This window comes from Chelonia mydas, chromosome 1, assembly GCF_015237465.2.
Source record: "Chelonia mydas isolate rCheMyd1 chromosome 1, rCheMyd1.pri.v2, whole genome shotgun sequence".
In the NCBI taxonomy this organism is placed as follows: Eukaryota; Metazoa; Chordata; order Testudines; family Cheloniidae; genus Chelonia; species Chelonia mydas.
In genome coordinates, this window is record NC_057849.1 from 297789470 (window position 1) to 297802722 (window position 13253).

The following is a 13253-nucleotide window of genomic DNA, read 5'->3' on the forward strand; positions in this document are numbered from 1 at the left end:
CATCTACTTGAAAGAAGAATATTTTGTTACCCACTCCAGTAACTTTACAGCACCTACTTGTCCAACAATGATAAATACCGCTGTTGTGCATCCAATGTCGTATGTACAACAATGGATAAATACATTATCTTTTGTGTCTACTGAAACCAACAGCAACATAGTTAACAACATTGACATTTCAATGACAATATCAGGCTTCAGAGTTAATTCCCCATTAAGATGAACTGAAGCAGTTCAGACTGCTTGAAACATTGGCTCTATGAGATGCATGAAGACTCTAACAGACATAACGGCACTGGTTACATTCCTTCACATTTTTAAGGGTATTGTTGAAACCATAAGGGTGAAAAGATTTTTTTTTTTTAAACAGAAGTTTAGATTTTGGAATGCAATTATGTAGTGGCTTTAAGAAAATAACAGGTCACTGAAGTGACCACATAACTACATTATGCACCTAATATCAATTTCCTGGGTACAATTCTATGGCCTGTGATGTATGAACTGGAGGTCAGACTAGATCTAATGGTCCCTTCTGGCCTTAAAATCTATAAATGAATGAATGGTGCCAAACAGTGGGAAATACACCACTTGGAGAAAATCCAAACTCTCTCTCTCTGTTTTACAATCAGTTTAAATGTGTTAAGAATACAAAATGTCCCCATTTTTTCTTATCTGCATGGAATCACAGCAGTGCATGGAATACAGCTGGAAATACATGTCCTAGCTGTATTGGCTCAAAGAACTTCATCTGAACAGGAAAGGAAATTTTGGTATTTCCACTCTTCATTCATGACAGAAACATGTGAAGGCTCAGAGCACAAACACGTGTGATTTGACCAGCTCAACCCTTCACACTCTTTTTGAACCATTAAACAGAAAGAATGAAAAATCAGGAGTTGCCTCATTTAACTCCAAGCCAGTTTTGTGAATCAATATGGGCTAAACTGTGACTAGAGACACAATCTGAGGTGGGTTGTAAGCCACATCAACCCAGAAGTAATGCCAAGAGGCACTGTGACTCAGAGAGAGACAGGTTAATCACAATTCTGTCTTTCAATCCTATTGTTCCTGGGTGGGAAAGAGTAATAAATTCATTGCTGTCTTATACCAGCAGTAAACTACTGTCCACCCCACGTAGCACAGCTACTCCGGGCAGCAAGTAGGGGAAGTGGATGAAATAGAGCCAAGGCTCTGGGTATTCGCTGCTCACCTGCTGTGGGGACAGTAAGCTGGTGAGTAGCCCCTCCTGTTTTACTTGCCTGAATCTGAGATCCGGGTGACCCGCAAAGGGGTTAAAGGAGGTGTTTTATTGCCTATGACCTCACTATGACCGTGAAAGGGCATAAGTCACAATCTAACTCTAAATATTTTTTTTCCTAGGTTGCATGTACCAACAATTACCTGTGAAGTTTTGTGCTTTCAGATGCAGGTCATATAGCTTATGGATGTAGCGAATATACATCTCCTCCTTATTCAGTTCAGTCTTATAAAAATTCTGCAATAAAAAAAGATATAGGTGGTTAAACAAAATGTTTCTGAGAATGTAAAATGGTAGAATAAATAGCTGAAAATCGGTGTTGGAAGTAATTGTTAAGTGTACAGAACATACACATCAAACCTAATGTTGCAGAAACGCATGCAAATTTCAAGAAGTTGCGTGTTTACAAGGGCAAACTATAAAGGTCAGTACATGTAGTCCCTTATAAATAGGCCTCTTACATTTTGTTGAGAACAATCATAATATCCAGAATATTTTTAAAATTATTCTCCTGCACAAGAGTCAGAATCCGCTAGAACTAAAATCCCATAATGTTTTATCTATTTGACGCATTTTACTCAAAAATACCGATTCAGCTATCTAAAAAATACATCTGTACTTCTATCAAGCCCCACTGAAGCCATTTAACGTCTCATTGAAAGCTCTACATTGATTTAAAAAATGGAAAGCACTCTGGCTTTTGTATTCATATTTTAACAAAATATCTACGCTACTGTATGTCTACCCTTCACTGTGTGATAGCACAATGCCAGGATGACTTTGGCAGGATTGCAAAGAACTATTCAAGTGTAAAAACCAAAATAACCCTGAAAAAAAATGTGATTTCTTCAGCTCTGGCTTATGCTCACGAAAACTGGTAACTGATGCATGACTATTGCATACCATGTCTTAAATATAAAAAAAGTTCTATTTTGAACTTATGTCAAAGGATGTGGAATCAGGTTTTCAGAGTTACTGGGGATTTTTAGATGTGTCACTGTTAGTGATTGACGTGGGTTTCATATAAATAAAGTCCTGCATGCAGTTTTGAAACTTTAGTCCATGATGTTCACTATTTAATTCTGTTCATCAGAGTAGTACAGGCCCTAAATCAGGTATTCCAAGGCTAGCAATAGGAGAATGGTGTCTTACGCCATACACCGTAAATGCTGTCATCTTGAAGATAGAATTGCAGAGCATGCACATACAGGTCCCAGCATGCAACGCTTAATTTTGTAACTGGTCTGCTCAGATCAAGATATCACTACATGCTACAACCTTGATGCTGCAGGATGCCCCTGCACATTCAAGATTGTGATTGGTTCCACGTTATCGTGCATCTCTTCTGTTGCCAATGAGCCCCTCTGTTGGAATAAACTGTGAATGTTCTTGTTCTAGACCACAGATTCCCAAACTGTGGGTTACAATCACTAAAGTGAGGAAGGTAGGAAGGAGCACTGTGAACGAATCTCAGAGAAAGTTGTTGTAGGAAGTCAGAGAAAAAATGTAAAATGTTACAAAAATAAGTGTATTTTTTTAACTGATAAAAATGGAGACACAACACGAGCTCTGCAATTGCATGTCCCTTCAAGGCCACCATATTACTATAATCTGAGAAGCACAGCTAGCAGGGCAGCACCTGCTGGAGCATCTGCTAAAATACAAAAAAGGCAAAATATTACAGCTGTACTTGTATGTGTGCCTGGAATGTAAAACAGCACCAGGCCCATTAAAAAATGTTATTAGGACACCAATGAAGTGCAAGTATCCATGCATACAGATCACGACAAGACGTGGCACTGAACTGTAATACCAGACTGGCTCTACTTGCTAAGGACTAAGAGCTCTGTTGCTCCTCACGCACCTGTATTGCATAAGTTACTCAGGTCTTTGCTGAAGCTCATTTCTGACTGGAGATAGAACATTCTGTGGAATGGACAGTGGCAAGTCGCTCCATTAACAGCTCAGAAAATAAAAAGAATGTGTGCAAATACAATGAGAAATATGCGACATGTTTTTTCGTCAAATCATTCTAAGCCATAATGTGCAGTCTAAGAAGAGTATAACACCTTCAAAGAAGGTAATATTTAGCAATTAGACAGCCATTAATAGGGACTTTTTTCCAGAGAAAACTAGGCAGCTTGAAAAATTCAACACCACTTTTTCGAAGCAGCAATGTCAACAAAAATGTCCTTTTTCAGGTAGTATCTCTATGAATCACATGACGTGTAAAGCACAGACCCTTGCAAAAAATCTTATAATTCCCTGCACAGTAGATATGGTTTCAAAATTCATAGGGCCTGTATCACCTACCAAACTGAAAACAGTACTTTTGTCAAATAAAACTGGTTTTTGTCCCATATTAGTGACGTGGTTCAGGATGTCTGAGAACAAGTCCTTTAAAAAAATCAGCACTTAGCAATTCAACTTGATGAGTCAAACAGCGTGTCTCGTGTGACATAGCTCTTAGGGTTCATCAGACATGACCGATAATTCTGCTGAAGACAACTTGCTGTGCTGTAAAGCTGTGACAGTGTGCACTACAGGAGAATGTTAATTTGAGACACTTTAGGAAACAGTCCAAAATTGCCACATTCAGTGGGAATGGTGTATTACAATCTACATGGATAATATCAAGTCAGTGAGGTTTAAGAATAGTAAGTACTCTGGTCACATAAAATGAAAACACTGCACTTAATGATGCATGGCTTTACAATTTTGTATATCAGTCACTTCTGCTAAGAAAATGTTTGAAAAAAATACCTAATCCTTCATTAAGCTGAAGGAGGAGCAAGCTTCACTGAAGGCCATACAGTAAATTCTTGACTTTTTGTATTGCTCTGTGGTGGACATGAATTTATTTCACCAGCAACTCCTCTTCCAAGCTGAAGTGGGGTGGCTCTCATGCAGCTGAGTGACAGCTTGACTTTTCAGATTAAGAGCAGAAGCGCAGGCTTCCCTCAGCAATCTTCAGACATTCATCTTGTGTAGCATGTTAGCCTATTGTGCTGACATCTCAGGGCACTTAAGCAAGCTGAAACCTTCTCTGTGGTTGGAATATAACTATTCTGCACATGAGGGTGGGAATATTCATCAGAAACTTGGAAATTGGCCTTCCTGGGCACAAAAAAGAAACTTGTAGCTGTTTCCTTGTTTCACCATTCACAAATAGAAAGGGGCAGCTGTTCAAGAACCATCAGCATCTTAGAGAACTTCAAATCCAGGTGACCCTTGGGGGGATGGGGAGGGGAAATAAGTGGATTACTAACTCCTTCATCCAAGATACAATTGACATGGCAGCACTGATTGTGCCACTGCAAGGCAAAACGACAGACCTTTCCTGTGACAAGATGCTGCAATGGACTTTCTCTAGGCAGGAACCCAGAAGATTCTGGATGTTTCTTTGGAGGTGTAGGACCTAGGTTCAGTGTAGGACCCTGAAAGCTCAATTTCCATGCCATTTCCACTCTCCTGCTTTTGCAAGTCAGGTTTCTTTTCAACAGTGCCGATAAAAATGAAGTGCCATTGCCTCCTGCTGACTGACAGTGATTAAAGTCAGTGTATTTCCTCAGTTTCACCTTGCGCGGAACATCTTCTGAAAGCACGAGAGGCTCATCCATCATGGTGTTTTAAAATTTGTGTACTTTCTGCATAATGAAGGTTCACCTTTCATACTCTAAAATTAGTTAATTCTTGGGGTATGTTAGAGATACATAGTTTTGCCTACTGATTGTTAGGCTTAAGTTGTCTCGGTGGAGGGAATCACAAAATATTTCTAGCCTGAAAAGAGATCACTACAGTTTGTGAAATCCCATTCAAGGATGCTGTTAGAGTATTCCATGTTTGCTTTGCTCTATTTTTGTGTGTTCTTTGTATACAAATTATGGGTCATTTCTTGCAGTAAAAATTGACTTTAGAACGCAAATAACCAAATGTTTTTACTTCCTTTTAAACCATGCCGGGTAACCTGATAGTAAGCAAGTTGTCCCATAATCAAGTTACGTATAATGTATTTAGAAAGTATTGTGCTCATATAGAAGAAATCCTTTATCCTTCAAAAACTTCTCCAGGAATAACTAATAATTAGATTTGTCTTTATGCCCTATAATTCTCAGTTACCACTTAAAACAGCACAGTTGCATGGTTCCATAACAAAACTTGAAACTTTCTGAAGTTCACAGAAGTTCAAAGCCTGTCAATGAATCTTGGCCTAGGATCAAAACATACCTCACTAATAGGTTATTATAATTAATAAAAAATAATATTAATAGGGATTCACAATTTGCACAGTACATTCTTGGGGTATTGGATGGTGGGAGGGTGTATCTCAAATCTAAAATGAGATGAAGGTCCATGAGAAGTGACAATAGCAGGCCCAGAGGAACATTTTCTAGTTCTATTAAGAGGGGAATAGGTATATCAACTCCTCAAAAATATTTTTCATATATAAGAGTAGCTGAGGCCTGTTGCTGGGAAAATGAGAGGACAGAGGTAGGAATACAGGTGAGCTTTGTTGTGTATTTTTAAACAAGCCACAGAAATTAATCAGATTTGCAGGAATGTACAAATCTTTGGTTTGAATTTTCTATGAAAGTTACTTTCTAGTAAGATTTATTAAACTCCTATGAGCTGATACTAGGGGGATTCTCACGATGAACACTGAAAGAAAAGCACAAGAAAACTGTATCAACTTCATTCTGAAATATCCTGAACTTTATCCTATTCTACCAGGCTCTAACTACTGTATCATATCAGCAACTTGTAGTCAGACCATCAAATGATATTATTCTGAACTATAACAGTATGTATTTAAATACCATCCAGATTTGATGGTATAAATGTACTTTGTGAATTCACTGGCATTAATTACACCTGCCGTTTGGAGTGCACTCTGCATTGAGAAGTAGGTTAGTAAAAATATACTTCTCATACAATGTATAGATTTTTACTATGTAAGGTTAATTGCTTGAGTATAAAAGAGAGATAAAGATTATTATACAAACCAACAGGCTAACAGTGCAGCCAATCTTTTTACCATCCACTTCTCCCATTTTCATGCAGTCCCTAAAAATAAAATGTAACAAAAGTCAGAACATCTGCACTATGGGACAATACAGTTTTTCCCCTCTGAACAAGGAACACATTTCATAAAACAGAATTAAGTAGAAGCAAACTAATTAAAACAATACAGCCTCAGGGCATTCTGCACTGCCAGAAAGCAGATCCAGATGCGTTTGACCTCATGTCTCCTTTTTCTTGCTTGCACGGGCTGTATATTCCACCTCTAGATCAAAAGTTAAGATAAAGCTATGTAGGGCCACTAATGACAACACATGAAGGAAAACAGTGTAAGCATGACAGCCTTGCATTAAAATGATGGAAATTACCCCCCCACAGTTACTAAGGAACAATAAAACCGCCAGTGAATGCAGTGCTTTGAAAGGTGCTGGACTGACAATACAGGAGATTGAAGTTCTATTTAGCCACAGAAGAGATGTAGCATTTCTCTAGAAGTTAAGAGTTCAGTCTCCATGACAACTAAATCCTTCAGCTTTTCTCTTAAACTGTAAATAAGGATGACAACCATGATAGATTTTGATGTGTGGACCTTTGCCTTAGGGTCTGGAAACACAATATCAGCCCTGGAGGTTAAGACACTGGCCTGGGACTCAAGAGATCTGGATTCAATGACTGGTTCTGTCACAGACTTCCTGGGTGATCTTGGGCAAGTCATCCTTTGTGCCTCTGTTCCCCATCAATAAAAATGAGGGTAATGATACTTCCTCTCTCCCTCCTTTGTCTGTGCTGTCTATTTAGATTTGAACTCTTCAGCCAGGAATGGTCTCTTGTTATATGTACCGGTAGTGTCTACCACAGTGGGCCTAATTTTGGATGGTACCTCTAGGCACTACTAAAATAATATTAATAATTTCACTTAGGCTGTGAAACAGCTGTTAGATGATGACTTCTGGCCACTCCCAACCCAGAGGCAGATTTGAACCTGTAACCTAGTGGTGAAAGTCTCCACGTTCCAGTTATCAAAACCCTGCAGGATAATTTTGTTGTCAGAACTTTGAATGCTTCCATATTCTCAATATAAATCATGTGACAATTGCTCACCTGTAGTCCAGTAACCTTTCCATTAGTCGCGTTACAGTGGCGATTAATGAAACACCACTTTCTCTCCACGTTTCCCGCTCAATTTTCTTCAGTAGGCTGGAAAGAAGAAACCCAAAGCAATTTCAACATTTATTTTTATCTGTCACCATGGCAACCACTTTACTTTCAACAGTATCTCAAATGCCTTGGCAATGTCTGCAATATTCACAGATTTAATTTTGGACTCTTCTCACAAGCAGCACAATTTAAAAACAAATATCTTACCTAGGATAGGGACCAAAGAGTGGAATTCTAATCCAGGAAGCATTGACAAAGCAAATGGATTTCTAGGTTAGCCATGTCAAAATCAAAATGCATACAAATATAATCAGATTTATAAAATGTGTAAACATTTTAAAACCTTGATACATCCCCAGATTTATAATAGTTTTTGGTTTTCTTACATTTCATTACATGCTAACTGCGTGGGTTACATGCTAACATTTCAGAAAACAGAAAGAAACCGAAGACTAGAGCTGAGTGAATAACTGATTTTCCAGTTTGGTAGCTAAACCAAAATATATGCAAAATAATTGATTTGTTTCCAGTAGAAACTGAAATTTTTTAGGTTTTCTCGATTAAATGAAAAAATGAAAACATTTAGTTCGAGTCCATTCAAAATGACATTTTCTAAATTAAATGTCAATTAGAAATGAACTATTGAAATCGTTCATTTAGAAAATCTCAAAACAAACTTGACTTTTTCCAAATTTTTCCTCTTATTTTTTATTCAGCCAAAACTATTCACCGTATTCAACCTGAATTCACAAATAGTTTCAGTCTCTCCAAAACTGCATTTTCTGGCAAATGTACTACTTGACTGAAAAATTTTGCTCCACTCTATTGGAGACTGAAATCTAGAAAAGAACATCCAGCATCTCTAAATCCCCTTTCAATGGGACCTCCAACTTGTTAACATAGATTTTTTCTCACTCACTCTACAATAGTTCTGCACCCACGCAGTTTAACTGTAGTGTAATTGTTACAGGAAAAGCCTTCTCTGAGAGGTGGTTTTTAAAAATATTCTCCTTTAACTTAACATTTGCCCACTCAATACATACCATTTATGCACTGATAGTTTCATTCCTTTAAATATTAAATAACCAAAGGATTTTGTGTGGGAAATGTACTGTATCTAATTCTCCTCTCCCTTATACTAGGATAAATTAGGATTACACGCTGAAGTGAACAGATTTCCTGGGGTAAAAGTAATACTGTATGGGAACTGGCAGTGACACTTACAATGAAGGTGCCCTAATATTTTCCTTTATAAACCCCTAGTTTTGGTTGCTTATAACGCTGCCAAATTTCAACCATTTGGAATCAAATTTTCCACATTTCCTCTCTGCCTTAAGCTAAGATTTTTAAAACTTTCAGCAAAAATTGTTCAGCCATTTCAGAGACCGAAGTTTGGGTAACATAGGAGGTTTTGTCAATGCGAAAACATTTTCCCAAACCATTTATCTGAAGAGCTCTAGTGTCTCTGTGCTTTGGTACACAGATTTAAAATTTGGCATGATAGTGGATCCTGTCCCCATGAAACTCGATGAATATTTGGTTGAGCTAGGAGCCTCAAAAAACTGCCATTTGCACATGCTCAGTAGGTAAAATCTCAGAACACTTCTACCTGCAGTGGGAAGGCGGCCAGCTCCACTCACCTTCAACTACACTGAGCATACTCAGCCCCACAGAACTCTTATATACCAACTTCACTGATCATGCTCTCAGCGCTCACTGAACTCCTATATACACAGTGCTCCCTATCCTTTGACATAGGGGAAGGCATACAGGGCTGGGAGTTAGGAGGAGACCTACTGCTGTCTGGTGCCAATTCTGTGCACTTAACAGCCCATATCATTGAGCAACGCCCCACACTTCTATCTTAGGGTATGTATTCACTACGCACCGGATTTGGTGGGCAGCGATCGATCCAATGGGGATCGATTTAACACGTCTAGTCTAGACGCGATAAATCGACCCCCGAGCGCTGTCCCATTGACTCCTATACTCCAGCGCCACGAGAGGCGCAGGAAGAGTTGACTGGGGAGCGGCAGCAGTCGACTCACCGTGGCGAAGACACCACAGTAAGTCGATCTAAGTATGTCGACTTCAGCTATGTTATTCACGTAGCTGAAGTTGTGTAACTTAGATCGGTTCCCCCCCTCCCCCCAGTGTAGACCAGGGCTTAGGAACAGGTATCATTCTCCCAATTTCAACAAGGGAAACCTTAGAATTCTAATTTGGCAAATCCATGTCTTTTTCACTAGCCACACTGCTTTTCAGAATGAATGCACGGGCAAACTTAATTCTGGCATTTCCTAACTTTTGAATACTTACCTTTGCACCATAACATTCTTTTAACACCAGTTTTTGTATGTAAGAAACAAGAGGAGAATCAAGACTATTGTATAGCCAGAAGACAATACTGACTACATTTCTCTCTTCACATTGCTTTTCAACCTTACTTTAAATGAGGGTATTTCAAATTAAATTTAAAAACAAGAATATTTAGTATGCTTCTAAAAATGGCAGAAGTCTAACCTTTCTAAAAAAGGATGAGTCTATTGTATATCTGACTTACATAAGTTCTATTTATATGTATAAATGTACACTATACAGTTTCTACTTGAGAATGTATGAATATATTAAATATCTTTATTTAAACAACAAATTGCCTTTTCAATTTGACAGCTTCCTGTCTTCTCCTTTGCATCATTCTACTTTCACAGATAATGCACAGAGAAAACATTCATAACAAAAGAGCCACTCAAACACATCCCCAGGCTTCTCATGGCAAGATCAAGATAAAATTTGAGAGAGATGACTGGCATTTCAGTTAAGCTTCTGTTCTCTCCTGCATGTTGTATCAGAAACTCTGAACACACTTTGTTTTAATACCTCTTCTCTGTGATCTCTTTATCACTGCTTTCCAGCTCCTCCCATTTTTGTCTGACCTGGAGAATGCCTGCTTTCATCATTCAGTTCTTGTTAGACACTGGACTTTATGCACAGCACAAGTGATGAGTGTTGTGAAATATTGTGCAAATATGATGAACAGGACAAGCAGTGCAGTGGAACCTGACTCCGCATTCCTGAGAGCACTTCTGCCCGGCCTCATTACTCTTTACTCATAGCTGGAGTAACTCTAAAAAGGGGAGTATGATACTCGATACCTCAGCACCATCCTCACCACCTTTTTTTTACTCTGTGCTCTTAGAAACAAAAGAGTGGGTGCTAAAATGAGTTAGATCCGCAGAGTGCGGAAGAACACGCACAGTCCTGAATCTTGGTATTAGCCAGACTTGTACACAACCACTTGGCCATATTAAGTTCTTACTGATGAAAGAATTGATATTTCCCCACCTGATTTGGGCACTGAAGGTTAGTTGTCAGGAGTGAGCTCCTTCAGCTGAATTTGAGGATTAGCCAGCCCCGCTTCCAGGCAGATTAATGAGGTCAGGTGGGTTGTGGTAGGATGGACTAATTGACTGGCCTACCTGATTGGCTGAGGGGAGCCAGCAGCAGGCCATTTAAGCTCAGCAGCAGGGTTGCTGGCTGCTCAATGTGTATGCCCACAGTCACCATCACTTCTGTGCCTCCCTTGGTTCTAATCTTGCTCCTGTCCTGAATATAAGAACAGCCATACTGGGTCAGACCAATGGCTACCTAGCCCAGTATCCTGTCCTCTGACAATGGCCAGTGCCAGGTGCTTCAGAGGGAATTAACAGAACAGGGCAATTATTGAGTGATTCCTATTCCCTGTCATCCAGTCCCAGTTTCTGGCAATCAGAGGCTTGGGAACACACAGCATGGGATTGTGTTCCTTACCATCTTGGCTTATAGCCATTGATGGACCTATAATCCATGAACTTACCTAATTCTTTTTTGAACCAAGTTATATTTGGCCTTCACAACATCCCCGGGCAATGAGTTCCACAGGTTGACTGTGCGTTGTCTGAAGAAATACTTCCTTATGTTTGTTTTAAACCTGCTTCCTATCAATTTCATTGAGTGACACCTGGTTCTTGTGTTATGTGAAGGAGTAAATAACACTTCCCTATTCACTTTCTCCACGCTATTCATGATTTTATAGACCTCTCTCATTTCTCCCCTTAGTCATCTCTTTTTCAAGATGAAATGTCCCAGTCTTTTTAATCTATCCTCAAATGCAAGCTGTTCCACACCCCTAATTATTTTTGTTGCCCTTCTCTGTACTTTTTTCAATTGTAATGTACCTGCTCCGATCCACTTCAGCCCCATTTTTCTGCTTGCTCCTGCCTATGGTCTGACACTTGGCTTGACTCCTGATTCCTGACTCTGTCCCTCGGTTCTGGTTCCTGGCTCCTCACTCCAGCCACTAGGCCTGACCACTCATGCCCTGGTCGTGACAGACGTCAATCCTGCTTCAAGCTTACACTACTCAGGCTTCTTCCTCTAAATTTACTGGTTGAGCATGTGAGGCATTACTATCTGACAAGTCTCTCTGTAATGCAATAACTTTTGAATGATGCAACAACTCAATTGCAGAATTTTAGGGTCTGTTGTAGGCATCAGTAGGCAAACCTATTGATTTTGGTGAGATTCAGAAAACCAGAAGAGGGAAATGGGGACAGATGGAGCGCCTGGTATCTGCTTAGCAAACCCAGAAACTTCAACCACTCAGTAATTGTGTATAGATCAAAGTATTGGTTGATGGTAGGCATTAACCTCTTCCAGTATAGCAACACCCCATCTCAGCTCTACCCATCCTCCTAATATAGTTTAAAATGTTGACATCCTGAATCACCAAGACAGAAAGAAAAGAAATCAGATTGGTGGGGCATGGGGAAATGAGAGGCAGGGGAAATGGGGTGCACACACAGAACTCCTGGCATGGGGAGAAAATTGGTATGGGAGGGAGAGGGAATGGGGGAACACAGTGAGACAAGGGGGAGAACACAGAGTTCCTGGCATGGGAGGAGTGGAGACATGGAGGCACACAAAGCCTTTGGCACTTGGGGAGGGAAACGGGGAATGAAGGAATGGAGCAGTATACAATGTCACTGGCAGGAGGGAATGGGAGACACACAGAGCCCTGGTATGAAGGAGGGGATAGGGAGCTGCAGGGTGTCCCTGAAATAGAAGGGGGTGGGAAGGTGGCACACAAGGACCTTGTGGGAGAATGGGGAGACACATGGAGTGCCTGACATGTACAATAAGCTGGCCCTCTAGTATGTGTGGCCCTCTAGTTTAACACCACTGGAGCGCATCTGTTGCGGTTTGCAATGCATATCATATAAAAATGAATGGCTTGCCCAGTAAGTTCAGAAGGTTGCAGTAATTTTCTACACGTTATTTAGCATGAGAGGCTTTTGGAAAGGAAGGGCCTGTGTAAAAGTCATACATTACTTAAAAACTAAAAGTAAGCTTCTGATCTGAGCAACTGTGCAGCACAACACAAAGATTTTGTTCTAATTGTCAACCTTTTTGTAAAACATAAACATATATTTTCATGTTATTCAGCTAGAACCCTCAATTGTTTTTAATTTCAGATTAACAATTTAAAGGGAGATCAGGGGTTCTTTTTCTGTCTGGATGATATTAGGGAGCAAATACAGCAACTGGCCCTTAATTACAACAAAACATCTACAGCTCCCGCTCTTTAGTACCATTCATTAATGACTAAGCCCTACAATCCGTGACTTCCAGAGACCTCCATGACATTCTCTGACCTGGGGTTGGAGCTATCAGCAGGCAGCCCTCAGACACTGCTGGCGGAGGGTCCCCAGCAGCTCCTATCTGTGGGCATCGGGGGGACTCCCCAGAGCTCCCAGCCCCTGTGGGCAGGGTCCCCTGG

General features: G+C 40.0%; 1 protein-coding gene across 4 annotated transcripts in view; it reads right to left on the minus strand.

Moving 5' to 3' along the window:
• DOCK4 (dedicator of cytokinesis 4) overlaps window positions 1-13253 on the minus strand; it is a 410395-nt gene that overhangs the window by 46239 nt on the left and 350903 nt on the right. For 2 of the 4 annotated variants that reach the window (XM_043549556.1, XM_037888647.2), the window contains exons 33-36: window positions 7643-7669; window positions 7379-7474; window positions 6262-6322; window positions 1402-1495 (exon numbers count right to left, since the gene is read on the minus strand). In XM_043549556.1, the coding sequence (XP_043405491.1) occupies window positions 1402-1495; window positions 6262-6322; window positions 7379-7474; window positions 7643-7669 (278 nt within the window). The remainder of the gene's footprint in view (window positions 1-1401; window positions 1496-6261; window positions 6323-7378; window positions 7475-7642; window positions 7670-13253) is intronic. The other 2 variants (XM_037888663.2, XM_037888655.2) reach the window with 1 other exon arrangement.